The 22,717-nt window shown below is 34.6% G+C and overlaps 1 protein-coding gene across 1 annotated transcript in view; it reads left to right on the forward strand.

Moving 5' to 3' along the window:
- The first annotated feature begins 81 nt into the window (after positions 1 to 81).
- The window catches only part of LOC144443769 (AP-3 complex subunit beta-2-like), a 28,126-nt gene continuing 5,490 nt past the window's right edge, over positions 82 to 22,717 (forward strand). Inside the window, exons 1-21 of the mRNA XM_078133315.1 lie at positions 82 to 438; positions 556 to 631; positions 6,406 to 6,480; positions 8,989 to 9,084; positions 9,715 to 9,875; positions 10,699 to 10,765; positions 11,618 to 11,800; positions 12,473 to 12,640; positions 13,102 to 13,199; positions 13,661 to 13,850; positions 14,123 to 14,255; positions 15,193 to 15,302; positions 15,638 to 15,814; positions 16,748 to 16,934; positions 17,607 to 17,725; positions 18,093 to 18,195; positions 18,911 to 19,182; positions 19,616 to 19,712; positions 20,276 to 20,388; positions 21,228 to 21,544; positions 22,260 to 22,357. Coding sequence (XP_077989441.1) covers positions 314 to 438; positions 556 to 631; positions 6,406 to 6,480; positions 8,989 to 9,084; positions 9,715 to 9,875; positions 10,699 to 10,765; positions 11,618 to 11,800; positions 12,473 to 12,640; positions 13,102 to 13,199; positions 13,661 to 13,850; positions 14,123 to 14,255; positions 15,193 to 15,302; positions 15,638 to 15,814; positions 16,748 to 16,934; positions 17,607 to 17,725; positions 18,093 to 18,195; positions 18,911 to 19,182; positions 19,616 to 19,712; positions 20,276 to 20,388; positions 21,228 to 21,544; positions 22,260 to 22,357 — 2,965 coding nt within the window. The 5' untranslated portion in view covers positions 82 to 313. The remainder of the gene's footprint in view (positions 439 to 555; positions 632 to 6,405; positions 6,481 to 8,988; positions 9,085 to 9,714; positions 9,876 to 10,698; positions 10,766 to 11,617; positions 11,801 to 12,472; positions 12,641 to 13,101; positions 13,200 to 13,660; positions 13,851 to 14,122; positions 14,256 to 15,192; positions 15,303 to 15,637; positions 15,815 to 16,747; positions 16,935 to 17,606; positions 17,726 to 18,092; positions 18,196 to 18,910; positions 19,183 to 19,615; positions 19,713 to 20,275; positions 20,389 to 21,227; positions 21,545 to 22,259; positions 22,358 to 22,717) is intronic.

The raw sequence follows: 22,717 nt of genomic DNA on the forward strand, positions 1-22,717 counted from the left end.
ACGTCATAGGCGGGTGTCAACATTAAATTGATAAAAAGTGAACATATGTTTGTGTTTTAATTAGTAAAGAGGAAAGAGAAATAATCACACGACGAAAAATTCTGCATTTTATTTTGCAATTTCTCAAGAAAGTCACGTGAAAGGGAAACGAATATCACTACCGACGTGGCTTGATTAATATTCATTAGATGCGGTCACATGAACACTCCGCCATCTTTGGACGTGATTGTGGTGGGAGGCAAGGCAGGAAGAATTGTCAAAATTTTACATTTTCTCTAACAAACGATACCGTCCAGCGGTTTATTCAGAGAGGATGGCTCACAACAATTCAGAACACAAGTCGTACGCTAACGAGCGCCCGCCGTCCACTGGATCAGGCGAAGCAGACATCGCCACCGACCCAGCTAGTGGAGGAATCTTCGCTGCCGACTACAAAAAGTAGGTGTTACACTGTGTAGGTCGACCTGACATATGATGTGGAAATGATTTTGTGTATTTCATCCCTCCCTTAAATTTACATATAATATATGAAGATAATTTTGTTTCATTGTACAGGCATGAAGATTTGAAACAAATGTTGGACAGCAATAAAGATAGCCTGAAGTTGGAAGCAATGAAAAGAATTATCGGGGTAAGTGAGGGAGCCACCACAGTTGAGATTATGGACATGTTTGTATATTTTTTACTAATACCATAGATTAGTGTTTACCTATAAACAACGAGAAAGTATGATGTCTTAGAAATTAAGTGTCGATTACAAACTCAACTATGCATTTGAAAAATTTAATGAATGACGATCAAGGCTGCATTTTATACATGCATCACAACTTCCACATTCAGGTTGCACTTCCAGTTTCACTGTGCTTGTAAATGATTGAGCAGAGGGTGTCCTGCTCCATGCCAATCTGTGATCATTCAGTTATGACAAGGTGGAGGGTCTATGGTTATGACATGCTGGTCCTCATACCAGGTATAATGTAGAATCAGGATGAAACCAATAACAAGGAAACAAGTTTTATTTTTTATTTACTTTTATTAGGAATGCGTACCTGAACTAGTCACATTAACAGGCTGCAAAACAAAGTGAATTAGAACCACAAATACAATATAAACCTCAGGAAAAATCCAATACAGTACAACATAAAATAACAGCACAATAGTACAAGTCACATATCTTGCACGTCATTTGCTGCAATACATAAAAACTGAAATTTTAACCCAAGATCTTTTCAGTTAGCCAAAGGTCTACTCTGTGTTTTCCGTGCTTGACAAATATGTATATAAGAGATAGCCACAACTTGATAAATGTTAAATGTGCTGGAGCTGAACCAGTAATTGTGTAGCTGTCTTCTGGCTTTAACCTTGAATATTACATTCTTTTTCAACTGTTCAGAAAGAATGTAACCACTGATAGTTGACATGCTATGGAGTGTCTGTTAGCTTATCATGATAAGTTTTAGTTTTTCTGTTACTGTTAGCCCCTTGGGCACTTCTGCTAACTTGTGACCACAGCCATGTTCACAGCCAGTAAAGATCTAGTCGTTGGTCTGCGTATGTAACCACTCGCTACCCACCAATCTCTGCTGTAGAGCACATTACTTTACAACTAAACAGTTATATGGAATGGGAAACCAATTAACACCTTTACTATTGTTCTTTAGAGATAGTGACCTATTAGACAGTATAAGTTTACAAAGTACTAGTAGGTGCTAAGGCCAGTGATTCTGTGACAGAGTTAGTCCTTCTGTCAATAAAAAAATATAGAATATGAATTATTTGAATGCATAATTGAAAGTGTAACGTTGTTAAACTTGAATGCAGTTGCAATGGAACCAGGAAGTGAGAAGTGGTCTTAGCAAGGATAAGTCTGAATATTTCAATTATTTTTGAGTCTTGGAGACTAATTTTTCAATGGGTGCATTATTTGTATGATTAATTGTGGATTAGAAGACTGTTTCACTTTGAATTAATCTGGGAATGTATAGATTCTTTGTAAATAGATGTTGTACTCTGTAAGTACACTGTGATGGGCGCCCTCACACATTGGTTAGCACCTTTCATGAGCCTGAAAAATAGGTTTGATGCCTTGGACATTTACAATATAACAAATATGAAAAAGTGTTCAACGCAATAAATAAACAAGTACAAAAATGATAGTTTAACTGTTTTGTTACTCATTCACTATATTTTTCATAGTGTTTCCAAATGTAGTATTCCTAGAAGGTTTGAATGTGATTTTGAGTTGCAAATTATTACAGGAAAGTGGCCCAGGATATGAAATTCAAGTTTGCCAACATATGACATGTATCAACTCTTGAACCAAATTCTATAGTGTACCATGTTTGAAGAACATGCAGTATAGTATTCTATCAGTAATGTAATGTGTCTTTGCAAACCAAACCAAATATAATAGAAGTTGTAATCTTTTTCACCCAAACTTTTTATTTTATTTTGTTTGCTGAATTAAGGAGCAAAGTGTGAGAAAGTTTAATACTTTTCAATCTTGCTAGTCTTTCTTTTTGAGCCTGATAGTGTGCCAACGTAGACATGATGAAATGCCTAATGTGTTGTCGTTGCCCCCCCCCCCCCACCCACTGTATGTGGTAGTATTGCGTCAAATTGGCTTAGAGGGCACACTGCATGTCTTACACTCTTACATGATGTCATTTTCGAAGTATATGTTTAAACATGATTATTTGTTGCACTTACACTTACTTTAACATGGTGACACCAAAACTGCTCATGCGAAATGCAATGATTAGAAAATTCTGCCAAAAGTGGAATGTTTTCGAAAAGATCAGTCTTCATTCAAAAACTGAATCCATGTAAAACAGGTGAAAACTGACTGATTTGAGAATGGGCCCATGTATATGACTGAAAACGAAACAACACATAATTATTTGACCTAAGGATAACCTCTCGACGCAAGTTGATTAAATAAATATGCGTGTTCCAGGCCATTGTGTTATGTGTGCATGTGCAACAGGATCATTTTTTTCATTTTCGACTGAAACCTTTGTTGGTCTATCGTGTAAACACATAAAAACACATTAAAATGAAAGCAATGTCATTGATTTTTAGCGTTTTTGTGTAAATGCAGCCATACAAAAACATTTGAGAATAATGCTATATTGATAGTTTAGATGTTCAAACTTAAAGTACATTAGTTTAGCATTATTTGCCTTGAGAAGACAAAACATATATTATAAGAGGAAGTATAAATGTTTACATGTAATTTGACTTGGAATTTCCCATCACATAATTTGTGATGTTGTCCAGCAAGTTGGCAGACCATTTATGTTATTGTTACTTGAAACCATTTTATGTAATACAGGCTGTCATGAAAAATAACTTTTTGTGTATGTGCAAGATGTTTATTTACTAGTATATCAATTAATCATTTGTAATACGAGATCTGAAAAGATGTATAATAAACTATGTAGAAAATGTATGTACGCTTTAGTCTGCATAATATACTAAACATGTATGTTAGATTTAAGTAAGCTATAGTTGTTATTGTCACGTAGCAAATATTGAACATGGAGAGCCAGGGACAATATAAACTGGCAACAGTTCCTTGGAAGATTTTTCTTTTTTTTCTTTAATTTAGTCTCACTCTCTTCAGCTGTTTTTATGTTGTTATTTGTTTCAGCTTTGTAAAGGAAAATGTCCTCAATTTTTTCCCCAGTCACTAGTAGTCTCCCATGGGCTTAGGTATCACTGGCAAGGGTTTACCTGACATTTGCAATCACTCACTCATGTTATCATTTCACACAAAAGAACGCCATTGTGATTTTATACAAAATTATTTTATTTATTAAAAAAAGCCCCGAGACTTGGGCAAGTCTAGGGACAATAATGAACAGTACTACATAAAAACTTTACAGATACTTGCTGTATGAATTCAATATACATTACTTTTGTATTAGAGAAATGTTGGTGATGCTAAGTTATTATATTATAGAATGTTGATGTGTGAGTATCATACAGTAAATATGCTAATTTCTAAAGTAAACAAAAATGTGGTAATGAAAATTAAATGAACTGTGTGGCCATTATTTCGTGACATTTACATATTCAATTGTGATAATGCAATGTATACTTTAAGGTAGTGATTATCAGTTGATATTTACAGTAAGCAGTAGTAAGTATGGAAAGGATGAGAACCAGACAGGCTGTGATGTTTAACATTATTCCTGATAATCTCAAACATAGCGTTTAGTTGCAATTTCAGTGAGATTAAACTGAAAAGATTATTTACTTAACTCATTAAACAGTCAATTGGGTCGATATTGAATAGAAAAAAATACAATGAATGTGAAAAAAATAAGCAGAGGCCAACCAAAGGATTTCTGTTGTTCTGTCAGGAAATTAATCTTGTCTAGAGTAGAAAGCAAGATAAAATATGGTTTAGAGGCAGCTTGGGAATTGGAATCTGTAGATAGCGTGATTGTAGTCACAGCATATGTTATGTTTAGTATGTTGTCACAGGTTCTCATTCGTAACACCATTTGGAGTTGTGTGAGGTATCTTGTTTTTGAAATCATATAGTTGGACACATATCAATTATACAACTCACCGTAACTAAAAAATGTGTTGATTCTTCAGAGAAAGTGACTGAATGAATTATCATTTCTGATACTAAAAAATTTACGTCTCAAATGTGAGATTTTTAGACTACACAGTAGCTTTCACTGGTAGGTCAATTTTATTTTATGTAAATAGTATATGTAATAAAGTAACTGAGGCATACAGTTATAATTGTACTATGTGGCATGTATGATAAAGAGTGCCTGGTGATAAGCAAAATAGTGGGAGTATTTGTCAAAAGAAAACCAAGCAAATATTATCTGTGACCAAACATATGTTTTGGGTATTATTTTCTTCTGACAGACTGAAGTACCATCTGGTTTGTATTGAGTGTGAGATAGTATACTGTGTAACTATTGAAAAGTACCATCACAAAATAAAATGACATTTCTGATGGTATTTATCAAGCTGTGAGATATACAATACCAACGATTACATTTGAGAGGTCGCATCGAACAATAGTGAGATCAAAATTTGTAGAATTGTGATGTAAATATTTCAGGTTACAAAACGTTAAAAATATGTGTACACTGGAAATTTGTAATGTTTTTTTTTTGTAATGACGTGTATTTTCTGCCAAAATTTGGAATAAAAAGTATAATAAAGAAATCCAAATAAAATTGTGAAACTGAAATACAGTATACAAGTAAATGAGAAGTGATGGAGTTGAGAATTATAATTATATTAGCAATGTGTGTGATTGGTAAGATTTGCATAAAAGTACACGTATGTGGTATAGATGTATTGTATTCATCACTATTATATTAGTGTGGTCGTTTTCATCCTATTTCAGCATTTCACTACAATCAATAACAGAACAATGATATGTGGTCGTATAATTGTAGATGTAATGGTGCCATTCAAATACACGTAGAAATGTATATACATGTAGAATGCACAGGATGGCAGTGATTGGTTTGTTCATTTGTATACAATGCTTTGTCAATCATGAATATGTGTAGAGGTCATACATCGCTATATTATGTGTGAACTCAAATAACATCACTTTTATTGCATATGTACATGTATGGGTTTATCATATCTATATATGATCTATAATTTTATTCATATCACAATTTATAAAGAGATGTGTTTAATTCAGACAAAGGAAGAAGCCGTTTCTACTTCTGTAGTTTGCATTTCTTTGAGCCGTATTTCTCATAAAACTAAAGATTTTATGGTTGTACTGACAAAAAATACAAAATATGAATATCATGGGACTGTAATAAAAGTCATTTGGAAAAAATATTGATATTTTTTTCGTAGTTGTGAAATGTACATTTTATTTTACTTTTGAAACCTGCTGATTTAGTAAAATTCAAATTTCCTGTTATAATATTTATGATAAGGAAATGTTATATTTATGAGGAAAAGGAAACATAAAATATTGTCGCAAAACAAAATTACCAGTTTTACCCTTTTGAAATTATACATGAATATGAAATATAACCAAGAATTTAGTTTTTGTGTGTTTCATACAATTTGAATTTGAACCAAAATTGGAATATTTCGTTTATCATGGTTTTCCACCCTAGATATGTTCTCTCATGGTTTTTCTCCCAAAATATCAGAATGATATGAGAATATTACTAGTATATCGTTGAGAAGACACTTTCAAACTACTGTGTTCTTCTTCAGCTGGCAATGATAATGTCTTTGCGTAATTAAAATTAATTAAATTTATGTAATTTCTGAATTATGGTTACATGTATTTCTACTTGCTCACTTAAAAGTTGACTATATATATATGATATGATTATATAATGTATGATTTTGACCGTGATTTCAACTTCACCTGTTTTATTTCTCTTTTAGATGGTAGCTAAAGGGAAAGATGCATCAGATCTTTTTGCTCCTATCGTCAAAAATGTGGTTTCCAAAAATATTGAGGTAAGTATCGGCTGGTGTTTGATGATACCTACTTTAATTTTTGTGAGGTTTAGTACTTGTAACATAACATACAACTGGGTTTGATGATTACCTAATCACATTCTCTGAGGTTATGATCTGAGTAAAACCTGGAATTTGATGAAACTCCCAGTTTGTGAGGGAATAAACTTTGTAAACCTGGGATTTGATGAAACTCACCGACAGTCTGTGAGGGAATAATCTGAGTAAAAACTGGCATGTGATGAAACCCACTCACAGTTTGTGAGGGAATAAACTTTGTAAAACCTGGCATTTGATGAAACTCCCAGTTTGTGAGGGAATACACTTTGTAAAAACTGGCATGTGATGAAGCTCATTCACAGTTTGGGAGGGAATGAACTTTGTGAAAAACTGGCATTTGATGAAACTTGCAGTTTGTGAGGGAATAAACTTAGTGAACCTGGGATTTGAAGAAACTCGTTCACAGTTTGCGAGGGAATGAACTTTGTAAAAACTGGCATATGATGAAACGAGCTGACAATTTGTGAGGTCATGAACTTTGTTAAAACTAGCATTTGATGATCAGTAACTTGCATTTTGTTGAACTGAGAAGAACCTGGCATTCGGTGATTGCTACCTGGAAGTCTTTGATGTCATAACCTTTGTAGAAACTCATATTTTGTTAGGTCAAGACCTCCGTTAGAAACAGACGTTTGATCATTACTACCTGCTGTTTGTGAGGTCATGATCTTGGTATATGTAACATAGACGTCTGATGATTACCAACTGGCATCTTGTGAGTTCATGACCCCAGTATTGTACAGCTGCTGTGTTTTGATGATTGCTACATCACAGCTTGTGAGTTTATGACCTTGGTAAAGAGGTATAAGGAATCTGATAACATGCCTGCACAGTGGCGTGTGTGTTATGTATCATGATTACCACACTTTGATATCAAATAATCAATGCCCCAATAGCAAAATATATCCAGTTACCATCAGTCTGACAAGCATATCATTGATCTAAGTATAGTACCGGTAGCAACTATGCTTCAGGCACTGTTTTCGTATTCAAACTCTCATTGTCAGCATCCTTTTTGTTGACTATCTAACCTTTTTACTTTATATAGAAAATTATGTTGATTTATGTGGTATTTACTAGAGATCTTGGACAAGAAAGAGACAGGCATTGGAATTGTGATCTCATAGTGTAGTACTATTAGCAGTACTTATAGGCAGTGTTTTGATCCTCATCGCCAACATCTGGTGAAAACATGGCTAGGTAAAATAAATCCTTTTGTAGACGGTTTAACCTTTACTTGATACAAGAAAATCATTATGTTGATTTATATGGTATTTACTAGAGATCTATGATCAAAACGTGACAGGCAAGAAAAATAGGAGGTTACAGTCGATGTAACTGAAACTGAAATAGTGTAGTAGGGTTTGTCCTTCACGACTATAGGTAAATTTGTAGGCTAATTGATAATTGATACTGAAATACTAATAACTGAACATTTGATAACCTTGGCTGCTAAGATTTATATTGTTGAGTCATCTGCGTCATACCTTGGTATCCATGGTCTGTTATTAAGAGGCTTGTCTTGAAATGGACCGTGACATAATCCCGAGACTCAATTATAAGTCAGGACTTCAAATAAACATAGGTCCTGCCACATACATTACCATCACCAATAATTGACATTTGAGTTTTGACAACTAGATGTTGAATTTATTTTTTATTGTAGAAATTTATCCTAAGGCAATTCTTATCATACTAACATGGCCAGATTGACTTTTCTTCTTCAAATAATTTTCAGCTCTAAAAATTGTGAAACCTGATTTAAATGGAAACTCGCTTGTTGAGTGGCAAGGTTATTTACATTGCTGTCAACTTCCCATATTAACTTTGTGTTAACCTCAAGCCTTGGTCAAGAATTATACATGTACACTTTTAACCTAGAAATGGAGGGGAGGCGGTGGTCTCATGACCATTTACTAATAAATAAACACTGGTGTGATTTCAGTGTCAGCAGGTACTATTGTACTCATATCAGTCTAGAGATTGATTTGCTGTGATAAAGATCTTATCTAAATAACCTTGAAAAGTTATTTGTACAAGAAAGATTGTGCTAAGAAAATTGTGTTTGCATGTTTATGACATAGTTACTTGTAGTAGTATATACATACATACATACATACATACATACATACATACATACATACATACATACATACATACATACATACATAAATACATACATACATACATACATACATACATATATACATACATACATACATACATACATACATACATACATACATACATACATACATACATACATACATACATACATACATACATACATACATACATTGCACACACACACACACACACACACACACACACACACACACACACACACACACACACACACACACCAAAATGTAGAAGAGAATTCAATAAAGGGCATAACATGTGTATGTAATAACATAAAGTTTTAATTTTGTGTATTTTCTTGTGTAGATTAAAAAGTTGGTGTATGTTTACTTGGTTCGATATGCTGAAGAACAACAGGATTTAGCTTTGCTTTCTATAAGCACTTTCCAAAGAGGCCTCAAGGTATGTGTGAGAAAAACATTTCTTTCTGGAGGTAGAGAAATAAACCTTGATCTTTCAATAAAGTTTAAGTTGTGATGTAAAGCTTTGTGATCCAGTGCTTTTGGACAGTATTACCTATTATATTATTTGTGTTGTATTCGTGGTAAGATATGTTGATCAGAAGGCTTAGGGGACCTATGAAGACTAATCCAATATATGGCTAAAAGGCAGGAAAGGTGACAATTCAACTAATGTAGTTAGGATTTATTATAAGTATTGGAGACACATCTTTACTTCGTGATCCAGCATACTCTAAAACAGTGTGCCCTCTAATAATAGCCACATTTTGTCGTTGTGAGTCAAAATTGTAGAAACTAGGATTTCTTGTGAGTCACCACATAGTAAGAAATAGGGGAACACCAATTTTGATGGGTCACTAGAAATTGTGTGCATCAGTGGTGCGTCAAATTGGTTTAGAGGGCACACTGCTCTAAAAGCATAACATTTGGTGCCATTTTGTTTGTTTTACACTTTTTAAGAAGAGATTACAAGCATCTGTCAGTAGGAACAATTTGACTAATGTCCAACAGGATTTGACTACCCTCCAATACATGCACGTACTAACATATCCATCTTTATCCAACCATGTAGGATCCTAATCAACTGATCAGAGCGTCAGCACTTCGAGTACTTTCCAGCATCAGAGTTCCTGTCATTGTTCCTATCATGATGTTAGCTATCCAAGAGGCAGTCAATGATATGTCACCCTATGTTCGAAAGACAGCTGCCCATGCTATCCCAAAACTTTATAGGTAAGATGTTCATCATCTATGGCTGTATACGTAACCCCGACAATTCTACTCTAACAATAATTCTCGGTACCTGAAATAGAATATTACTGCCTATGAGCATCATAAAAATAGCAAACATTGAATTTTTCGTGGTCGACACCATAACTTCTGCACCACGAGCAGCTTCACATGCATTACTATATGTGTGTGAAAATAAGTCATACTTCTTCTATTTTGACCCTCTACCATGAGGTAAAAAGCTGTCGCATGTACTGAGAATTAAATGTACACCTCTATCCTCAAATGTAGCCATAGCTCACACTAACTAACGCATTGTATATTTATATATACCTTTTATGTTTGATCATAGTGCTGGTACTAGTAAAAGAAATTATCATTCCTACAAAAAACCCTTTCGTGTAGGGTCTATGAAAAAACATAAACAACTTGTACCAACCAATATGCTTTTTGAAAGACTGGTGTCTGGCAACAGCTAATGATTCTTCTTAGCTTTGTAGATTCAGAGTGAGATTCAAATGGTTGGTTGATATAGGAAATGGAAAACATCCAAATAAAATCATTATTTAGCCAAACATGGCAAGAAAAGGTCCTGCAATATCAGATTGTAACATTGCCTATCTGAATTAGGTGGTTTTGAAGTTCACTTGATGTGACTTGAAACTGTTGCTACAACTACAACTTGTAGCAATAGCATCAAGTCACATTTAGTTACTGTAACTGAGTAGGTGCTTGTATTCAAATAACTAGTGGTATTTGTATACTTGTGTTCTTTCCGACACTTGAAGTACAAACCTTTCCTGACAATCTGTGTTATATCTTACAGTCTTGATCCAGAACAAAAGGAGCAACTGATTGAAGTCATCGAAAAATTACTATCAGATAAAACCACAGTAAGTTTCATGTATATTATATTATATGTGATATGTTTAAATCTGAGATGCTATAATTATTATTATTATATTCTTTATTTCAGGCTATTAAAAAAGTCCCATACAACCATAAAAAAATAAAAAATACTATAGAAAAAAAACCTAATTATACAGTACAAGTTGGTAGTTTTTCAGAAACTGGAGTAATGGATCTCTGTTCTCCTTTCTTTTGATTCCTTGTCTTAATCATGTTTTAAGCAATGTATTTCAATAATTGTGTACTGTGCATGTGTAATTAGATGTTATTCCAAAATGTTTTCTTTGTTCTGTCAAGGGAAATACAAGTGACCTGAGGAGACTTTGTCACTACTTGTCTAGCAACTCGTAGTGACAACCCTTAGGTCGCGAGTATCTTCCAGCTGAATGAATAAAAATATTGGAGGATACATAATTACGCCAGCACTAATAATATCAAAGAAAAATCAGGGAAAGTAATGGCAATTTTGAACATTTTGACTCATATTTCGAACACAGCAGAACCAATGATGTAGACACCCATTGTCGTGACATAGACATGCACTGTTGTGATGTAGAATAACCAGAGTGTATATATATTCCTTTTTTTTTGTTCAACTTAGCTCATGCATGGTATAATGTAAAGTGGTCCCATCATATGATGCCAAACTCTTAATCATTGTGTTCAAATTATTGCAGACAGTTATTGGAGGTTATAATTCATAAAATCCGGTCCCTGAAATAACTGCTAAACAGACGTGTCAGTGTTTATATATGGCAATGTATATACATACATGTATAATTTCATGTGAAGAGAACTACTGTATATAATGTCTAACTCTTTATCTCTGTGTTCAGCTTGTTGCAGGCAGTGTTGTATATTCCTTTGAGGAAGTTTGTCCAGAACGGATTGACCTTATTCATAAACACTATCGTAAACTATGTAACCTGCTGATAGACGTTGAAGAGTGGGGACAGGTTGTCATCATCAACATGTTAACAAGATATGCTAGAACTCAGTTTTTGGATCCAAATACAGGGGTAATGTACAGCTCTCATGGTTTCTTCACATTATTTTACCACTTACCCAAATACAGGGGTAATGTTCAACTCTCATGGTTTCTTCATACTTTTTATAACCCGTACTTATACTTTTTATACTTAATTTATACTTTTTGTCCAGTATGGTGTACAGTTCAGTAGAAGTGTAGATTGAATTGCATAAATACTTTGTGTTTATTTTGAAATTGGAATTATAGGCCATTTCTGGCTCCTGATGGCATGAATTTGTATCCTGTGGCTAGATGTCTGGATATTCTATCTGTATCTGTATATATGCCACATTCTTTAAATACAAAGGAAATGAAAGCTTCTTTAGAATTTTTAAAAGGCCGTGGTTCCGTGGTTCTTGCATTAGTGCCATGTTATCAATAGCACTGTAAGGATTAAATAGGAGTATTCTTGTGTTAAAAACCAACTTTTCTATAGGTCTGCCATACAATCGTTTTTCTCCCCCAAATTCTAGTCCGAATCTAGCATGGGCCCTTAAAGACCTAATGTGTTCTACTTGCATCGTACACTTCACGCCGACCTCTACATTTGTGAAGAACACATAGAATACGAGTTCTAAACATTTTGTATTTTTCTGTAATGCCATAGCTAAGGATTTGGCAAATGCTAATACCCAAAAATTGGTTGTTTTTTTTTTACAAGGATGTGATAGCTGAAGACACTCCAGAGAATTTCTATGGATCAGAAGATGATAGTGACAAAGAAATCAAAGCGTCAGCAGTCCCTGAAAAGAAACCATACATGATGGATCATGATCATAGATTACTTCTAAGAAATTGTAAACCTCTCCTGCAAAGTAGAAATGCATCAGTAAGTAGTGTTTAATTGAAATACAAAGTGAAATTTTCAGACCAGACCAGAGTGAACTGATTGTGGTTGTTTTATGTGTACAGCACATACATGAATTTATGATTCATGAAGTCCTGACAACACCATGCAAGGGTATCCACCATGAAGGTGCTACTCATAAGAGTTGTATTGAGAACTGTGAATACTAGTACAGGTAATAGCTAGCTGTATGTGATGGAACACAGTATAGCTTGTCATAGCGTCTGACTTGTATGTTTTGATATCGTGTTGGGATCTACCAAGTGTGAATACTAGTACAGGTAATAGCTAGCTTTCATGTGATGAAACATCATATAGCTTGTCATAGCGTCTGACTTGTATGTTTTGATATCGTGTTGGGATCTGCCAAGTGTAAATACTAGTACAGGTAATATGTGGTGAATCATTATCTGATTCACAGTATGCCTTGATATGTTTCACAGGTTGTCATGCAAGTAGCTCAGTTATACCATCATATAGCACCGAAGAGTGAAGTTGGACTTGTTGCCAAGCCACTAGTCAGATTATTAAGGAGTCACAGGTAAGTGAGAGATTAAAAAGAGATTATCATTGGATTATAGATAATATCATTTGACTCAAAATACTGGGCTGGATGATAATACAGCAGAGTTCTTTCCAACATTTGAAAACCTTGGTAATGTGTGCAATTGTGTGATATAGATATGATTCCAAATATGTATTACCTTAATCCTTTTTGGAACCTTGCGAAAAGAGTGAAGGATTTCAGCTATTTACCAGCCATAACAAAACATGATAAAGCAATGCCTACCTTGCCACGTAACTGACTACATTTACCCCAGCCACTCTGGCTATCAACAATTTATACACACATGGCCACTCACTTATGTAATGGGAAGGTTGCCCCACCACATTGAGATGATTAAAAAGGCAATTTGAAATCAATTTCGCTTTTCCTTCACAGCAGAATAGAAATCAGACTTCAAATACATAACACTGACAAGTGCGTTTTATCACCAACAGGGAAGTGCAATCCATAGTACTTAGTAACATTGCTACCATGAGTGCCAAGAGAAGGGGCATGTTTGAACCATTTCTGAAGAGTTTCTTTGTCCGCTCTAACGATCCAACTCACATTCGCCTACTCAAATTAGAAATTCTAACCAATCTAGGAAGTGAGACCAGTATATCTACAATACTTAGAGAGTTTCAGGTTTGTATCATTTCATTATTCAGCCAGGGGGTCATATTTAAGGTTCAATTTTAACCAACTTAAGGAGTCCAAAAATGGCAAAATGGCATATCTCCCGAAAGCTGACATCATATACTTTGATATTTTGATGAAAACTTAAAATTGATAATTTTGACCAATAGGTACTTTTTTGCATGACTTGACTATAAAATATGTATTTGTTTACTGTGCCAGATCAGCCATGTTAAAGGTAGAGCAGTACTTAGATTATTTTATCTCAATCATTATTACAGACATACGTGACCAGTTCTGATAAGAATTTTGTAGCAGCTACTATACAAGCTATTGGTCGATGTGCTAGTAATATTGCTGAAGTTACTGATTCCTGTCTAAATGGACTCATGGCATTGTTGTCTAACAGAGATGGTAAGAAAAAAAGTGTTGAACCTGAATATGTATGAGTATGTGTGTATTTACACTGGATGTTCAACATAGTTATTGACAAGTTTCATTACTAACCAGTATTCAGAAAATTAATGTGATCCTAACAAAAATCTTCCAAACAGTCCTACTGCTTACATACATCATACTCTTTACATGTAGATAGCAGCATGCCATGCTTTGATATTAAAGCAGCAATATTTGCAACTGAAATTTTTTATTTAAAAATGTATTGTTAGATACAATATCTTACTTGTAATATCATATAACCCTGAACAGTATTGAATCTCCTGTGGGTAAACATGTTTTTTGTAGCTGTATACATGATAAATCAAATCAAATTGATTTTTAGGTCCCCATCAAAAATCAGCGCCCTCAACGGCAGTCACCATGTAAACCTGTTACTGCAATATTTTATGCTAACTTATGGATAAGATTGACCACAGATTAATGTTTACAATGTTTAATTATTGGTATTATAACACTTTTCAGTGAATAGATTGTGGTTGTCTGATCGGAAAACAATACTACAATTACAAACTTATACACTTTCAGTGTGGCGACATATTCAAAACCAAGCTTTCGCTCAAGATTTAAACTTGTCACTACACCACCTACAGATAATATTGACCACTAATTAACTGATTCAGTGTTTCTTTTATAAATAATTGACCAATAATTAGTGAATTCATCTTTGATTCCTGATGAAAAAAAATGTCCCAGTTGCAGCTAGTGCAGGTTTAACATTACAGTAATGCTCAGGGAATATAAATGATAGATAGATCAGTTTTACTTTTTGGCTGGACAAATCCCTGTGTGTAATTATATATTTCCTTACTTTTGCACGTAAGATGTCAGTATTTTGGGAATGACGAATGTTTACCCCATTTTGACCTAACCCTTTTCATGTTTGTCCTCACAGAATCTGTTGTTGGGGAGAGTGTAGTTGTCATGAAGAAATTACTACAAATGAATCCAACTGAACATAAAGAAATCATACGACATTTAGCGAGGCTGACTGACTCTATCACGGTAAGTATCACTGCCAGAATGAAGTTATCATTCCTCCACAAGGGGAATATTGGCATGACAGCCCTGAAAGATAAAGGCACAAAACGAAGTCCTCTCTATGGGCAGTGTCAGTATCCTATGTTAGATAGGGAATATTCTGACAAAAATAGCATCTGTATAAGTGTATTCTCTTTATCAGGTTCCTATGGCTTGTGCCAGTATTCTGTGCTTGATATGGGAGTATTCTGACAAAATACCTTTTCTATAACTGTGTTTTCTCTTTATCAGTTTCCTATGGCCTGTGTCAGTATTCTGACCAAATACATTTCTGTATAACTGTGTATTTCCTTTATCAGGTTCCTATGGCCCGTGCCAGTATCCTATGGTTGATAGGGGAGTATTCTGACAGAGTACCCAAGATTGCACCCGATGTACTCCGTAAGATGGCAAAGACTTTCACTAGTGAAGAAGATATTGTTAAGCTCCAGATTCTCAATCTTGGAGCTAAACTCTACTTAACAAATTCAAAGCAGGTATGTGAAGTACTCATTATCAGGATAATGTATCATTACAGATGCATCATTGCACCTTTCATCATTACTCCATCAATGTCAATGGTTCTCAAGTGAGAACTTGTGATATTTGGGATGAAATTTATCCAACATATGAACTCAAATTTGTGAAATCTAGTGTGCTGATTTGTTAGTTATGGTTATGTTTATACTGTGAACATCATGGCACCAAATTTTATTAGTTATTCATCTGTTCATGACAAAAACGTACCAAAACTGGATCCCACTTTAATACAGATTCCAAAACACAAAAACAAATATTCATAAATATGAAAAAGTAAATTGACAGGAGCCACCCACTACAGCTAGCTACCAAAGTCAGTGTATAATAATAATAGTGAGAGTGCACATTTATAAACTGCCTTATACAATGGATGTCGTAATCATAGTGCTGTACAAGTGTTACCCTGACACATACCTACATTGGCCCTATGTAAGTTTCTACACTCCTAAGGGAGCATATAATCTATTGCAGCCTCTATAAGAACATAGGATTAAAGCATTCAAATTACAACCTCTATCCTACCAGTTACCCATACAGCTGGGTCAACTGAAGCACAATTGTGGTTCAAATCTTGCCCATGGATTTTAGCCACACTGAAACAAATGGCAGCAGTGAGGCTTGAACCTGCAACCTACAGATTCGAAGCAGGCCACTCTAACCATTCGACCATCATGATGCCATACAATACTAAAAAGCCATGAATTTTGTTAATGCACACCACAAGTCCAGTAAAAACTCTCAGTTCATCACTTGTCTTCTTCCTTATAAGTTTACATTTTCTAAATGAAACGAAAAAACAGTTTCTAAGAAAAAACAACCTGTTTAATAACTAATCTCTTCAGACAGAATGTATCATTTGAAATATAATGATTTTTATGTTTTCTCCACAGACCAAACTTCTTTGTCAATATGTGTTAAATTTAGCTAAGTATGATCAAAATTATGACATTCGGGACAGAGCAAGATTTCAGAGACAGCTGCTATTTCCCAATGAGAAAGGAGGTGCTCTAAGTAAACATGCGAAGAAAATGTTTCTATCTTCAAAACCAGCGCCAGTGCTAGAGTCTGTCTTCAAAGGTAAATCAACTAACATTTGTTCTTGTGTGAAATAAAGGTAGCTTTCATAAACAGATTGTATATGTTGCATGTTTCTGTAATAACAACATACTTTGAAATAGCTTATGATATCATCCCTATTCTCAATACCTATTAAGGTAACCATTCACTACCAAGATGTGCGTTAAAAACAGCAATCATTTGATATCTTGGGCGATATAGCTTGTGTTGTACACACTACTCATGCACAACTATAGGTGCATGCGAGAATAAGTCAACCTTCTTGTTCCATTTTGACCCTCTAGCAGGAGGTAAAATGAACTGGAATAGAACATGTTATATGTAGTTTGCCAATACGTTACTCTTGGGCTAAGTTGTAAGTAATGAGATCCACGCAAAAAACCACACCATACTAAAGATTAAAACTTGCCCATTGGCCTTTGTACTTCAGTTTCCATTGTAGTTTATTGATTTACTTTGTACGGGGCAAACCTGGAAGTGGGAATATACTGCCCTCTACTGGTGTGTGTAGGATAACATACACTATGGCATATCAAACACTGCATGTCCCTTGCAAGTTGATGTTCCAGTAAATGGTTGGGAGCACAGGTCCACCCATCGATATTGCAAATTATTGTATAGTCCTGCATTGGGTTATAATATATCTGAGTTCTATGTGCTGTTCCTTTTCAGATCGTGACCAATTCCAGTTAGGTTCTTTATCTCATATGATTAACACAAAAGCAACAGGTTACAATGAACTGCCAGACTTTCCTGAAGAAATGCCCGATCCTTCAGTCAGAAATGTAGATGTAAGTAGTTGCAACAGAAAATGTAAATAAAATTATATCCATGTTACATCACCTGACAAAAGTTGATGGCATATTGGCCAGTTTGAAGGATTTTATGTGGATCCGTTTGATGATGTAACTTATGCACCTACAAAGATCTTGCAAATGCACTCTGTTTACTGCTTTGTGTACTGCCATGTGCATACCATAAATCACATCATTTCAGAAGAGCTGGCATCTGTAAGGTTTCTTTTTAAAAATCTGTACATCTCAAGAAACAAGCGTGAGGAAGATCTTACTCCTTTACACATATCCTGAAGACAATGCAAAAGAAACTTGTATATTCCAAGTGTTGAATTTGAACCATATATTGTTTCCCTTTTCATAGATACCTACTCCATGGGATGAACCCTCCAAACCCTCAGCAAAAAAGAAGACAAAAAAGCCAGAAAAATTTTATTCAAGTAGTGAGGCTGAAGAAAGTAGTTCAGGTTTGTAGCTTTTTACTTTGTCTAATGCTCAATATGAATAAAAAGAAGCTTCAAAGTACTTGTACTGTTAATCTGAATAATCATAGAACTTGTTAATCGATATACGATATGCACTGCCTTTAATATTATTTGAAAAGTGGTGGTATGTTTTGGTGAAGTGTTTTAGTTTTTGTGATATTTTCATACAAGAGCAGATTCTTAGGGCAATAAATCCTCATCGTACGATTCAGATCCTGAGTGGATCTGAAGAATACTGAATGAATATTCATGTAATGTTTTCAAACAGTTTTCAGACTAGTTCACTTCACTCAAATAACAAAAAGTCTACTCCATGTACCCAGTTGTAATACAAAGTCATACGGTGAGCGTGCATTCTCGCAAGCAGTGCCAGTCTTATGGAACAGTATACCACTTGAACATTGTTCTTCACCAACCGTCAATAAATTCAAGAAGGACATCAATACACATCTGTTCACAAGAGCTTTCTAACTTTTTTACAATGATCTACTATTGTTCCTGTGCAGCGCCATAGGACATTACATCGTATTGGATTTTGGCACTATACAGATTCTTTTGATTGAATTGATTGATTGTATTAATAGATTGTTCTCTTGAATCTGAGATCAGTGACCTAATATTAGCACTAGATTCATATTCTTGTGTGGATTCAAAATAACACTTAAGTGAAAGATATTCATGTAATATTTGCCTACAGAAACGGATAGTGATTCAGAGAGCAGTGACTCATCATCGTCATCAGACTCAGATTCAGAATCAGAAAGTGGATCCGAAAGTTCTTCAAGTGAAAGTGAAGAAGAAAAGATGAAAGTGTCCAAGACCAAGAAGAAAGTAATAAAATCAACTGATACAGAAGAAGAAAGTAGTAGTGAATCATCCAGTGATAGCGACTCATCTAGTGAAGATAGCTCCGATGATGAAACAGAGTCAGATAGCGAAGACGAAAAGATGAAGTCTAAGACTAAAACGGTATTGTCAACCTCCAAATTTAGATATAGTTTTTGTGTCGTCGTCATAAAAATCAACTTCTAATTTTTCTTGTACCTCAGTTCTAAGATCAGGTGTTGTGTCATCAACTCCATATATTTGTTGGTTTCATTTTGGGTGCACTTTTTTTTAAGCCAGAGGAAATTACATGGTGAATAAAAAGAAAATATGTAAGAAGTACCAACAAATTATGATATTTGGTATATTGTAAATGTGTATTAATCAAAAAAACTTGCTATTCAGTTGTCATAATCATTGTAATCAATCTTATCAAATAAGAGCGCAATTTTCACGATCAAAAGTGCAATTTTTTCCCTTGATCTTGTTGATCTCTTTTGCCATTTCATGAGTGATTGATCTAGAATCAGATATAATCGAATCACATGTACCAATTTTTTCATCTATTTATTTATAGAAAACAAAGTCATCACCTGAAAAGAGCAGCAAAAAAGTACAGAAAGCATCATCGGCAAAAGGCAAACAAGACATACAACTTCTAGATTTTGATGACTGTAAGTAAATATTTCTTTCTCATATCGTGAACATTGCTAAGTTGTAAATGTGTTAGTGTGTTTGTAAGTTAGTAAAATCTACCTGCACTCCCCAGTCATTGTAACAGTGTACCCTCCCAGTGTTTTTATTAAGGTTGGTTGGAGGTAAAATCTACCTGAGTTCACCTCACAAGCCATTGCAACGATGTTTCCTACCAGTGTTTTTATTTAGGTTGGTAAATAGGTAAAATCTATCTGGGTTCTCCAACCATTGTAACGATATTCCTTACGGATATTTTTGTTAAGGTTGGTGAATAGATAAAATCTAGCTGAATTTCTCAGTGTGTTCTCATCATAATTCTGGTACTCGGTATATAAATCTGTATAATTTTTACCAGATTTGTAATATTAATGATGAAGATTTCTAAAAAATGTGAAACATGAGTATTGCCTTCTGGGGATGAACGACATTGATCTGGAAGGGGTCACAGACAGAATTTTGAGTGACGTTAATTTGGAATTGGTCACAGACAGAATTTTACACCAAAAGTGAAATGTTGATATATTTTGTTATTTTTCAACAGTTGGAAGCACTCCTAATAATGTTACTAATCATGTGTCTGAACCCAGTGTACTGATGCCAACACTAGCTTCAGATCTACAGGGATTGTCACTGTCAGAAGGAAGCAATATTTCTGTGAGTATTACACTAACCATTCTGTTTTTGACCTAGAAGATGTAATCCGGCTGACAATGTTTTTAGGATAAGACTAACAGAAAGTGGAGATGACTGATATTATGGATAAAAATAGTGGCGCTTTCTACGCAAGATGTGATCACTATTTTCTTTTTCAAATGTATGAATTTTGGCTAAAGGCTAACAATTTCTTGAAAAAATAGAAATTTGAGATGTACTTGGTTTGTAAAGATTAGATGCATTGAGATATAAACTCAGATCACATAGACTCAAAAAGCCCTTCCTCAGGGTCTCAATATTTCGCAAATTGAAGTAGCCATATTATTTATTCATAAGACAACTCTACTAGTTTTCCTACTTGGAAAACAATGTGAAATAACATATACCACCAAGTCCATGTTTGTAACTTAATAAATTGCAAAAAGCTAGAAAGTGTCTGAAAAGTTCGTTATTGTACGTACAATAACAAACATTGCATGTTTGTTAATTTATAGCAATTTATTGAGTTACAAACAGTGACTTTGTATATGTTAATTCACATTCTTTTTTCAAGTAGGGAAACTTAGTAGAGTTCTTTTATGAATAAGAAATCCCAAATGAATACCCTATTTGTCATCCATATGGCCACTTCAAGCTGTCCTGGTTCAATGTGCACAGATAAGACTACCTACCCTTATGAACAGTGTGAACAGTGTGAACAAGGTTTAAGCGTGCTACTGTATATGAAAGACTATACTGTAGGTTGAAGCCAGAAGTAAGAGGAGTAATTTAACTCCCGACAAACAAAAACGTTGTGTCGTCCGCTGTGTTACTTACTATCAATTTGTTTTGTGTTGTAGGTGACAACTGCCATGAAATCACCAACAAAGACATATGAATTAGTTAACAGAATGCACGGCCAGGGTTTGAGTGCAGTATACAGATTTACACGGGGTACTTGTATCTATTCAACACAAATGGTAGCTATTGAGTTAACATTTACCAATACCAGTGATGCACAGATTAAATCTATCAAGATGGGGGAAGCCAAACTACAAGGAAATATGAAAGTGCATGAATTCCAAGAGGTTCAGTCGTTAGGTGTAGGCCAGTCTGTCAATACTTCTATGGGAGTGGACTACTGTGATACCACACAGCCAGCCCATTTCGAAATCTGGTAAGTCAATTTTGACTTGGGGGAATTAATAAACCACTAAATAATAATAATAATAATAATAATAATAATAATAATAATAATAATAAAATAATGATCTTTCTTTATACTGGATAGTTCATTAAGTGTATTGACACTTATCTCCCAAGAAGTCCAATCAGGGGCTATACCTCATGGGTTCAGTGTTAACGCAGGAGGAAACTGGCGTACCTGGGGAAAAGCTGCGTTGTTCGGTAGAGTCAAACTGAACAACACTCTTCTTACAAGTTACAGCATGGTAAATTGTAAGGATTGTTATACTATGCACAAGCCAAGTTGTTGTCTCTGAACAGAAAATATGGATTATATACCCTGATGCTCCTATTATATACCTTGGTCCTTGCAACTTGTGTCCATGTCACTGGTTTTGCAGTACTCGAAAATAAGAATCAAAATGTTCAAAACCACCATTATTTTCCCCAATTTTTCATGGATTATCCTTGATGAGGTCCCTATTCTCCAATATTTTTTCTTTATTCAGCCAGAAAATACTAGTTAAATACATGTAGAGGTTTTGTGACGACTCGTTTTGTCTCTCAATTCGTAGTGATCAAACCCCTTAGATCATTTGTATTTCCTCGGCTGAACAAAGAAAAATATTGGGGAATAATATCTGATTATTATATATCAGTGAATGTAGTTTCTGACCTCAAGAATGTTTTCTTTTCTTTTTTTTCAGTACTGAAAGTAGGAAATTCACCGTAACCATAAATGCGCCAGTAGGTGAACTATTGCAGCCTATTTCAATGAGTGAAAATGAATTTCTAAAACACCAAAGTAAGTTTTAATTTGATATCTTCATTTTCTCTGTCAAATAGAACTTTGCATACTTACAGGCCATTATACTACACACAAACCAAATTGAAGATGTTTGAACAAAAAGATGGGTTTTTATAACCAGTCTATAGCACTGGTTCTATGATGCTTGAAATATGAGACAATATATTCCAAATATATTCCATTATTTTTCCTGATATCTCATGAATTATGCTGAGGAAGTGTAATTGTATTATTCTCTATTTGTTCATTCAGCTAGAAAATACTTGTGACCTAGGGGGTTTGTCACAACTCTTCTAGTGACTTGTCGTGACAAGGCCACTTAGGTAACTCATATTTGCCTTAGCTGAACAAAGCAAA

This window comes from Glandiceps talaboti, chromosome 12, assembly GCF_964340395.1.
Source record: "Glandiceps talaboti chromosome 12, keGlaTala1.1, whole genome shotgun sequence".
In the NCBI taxonomy this organism is placed as follows: Eukaryota; Metazoa; Hemichordata; class Enteropneusta; family Spengelidae; genus Glandiceps; species Glandiceps talaboti.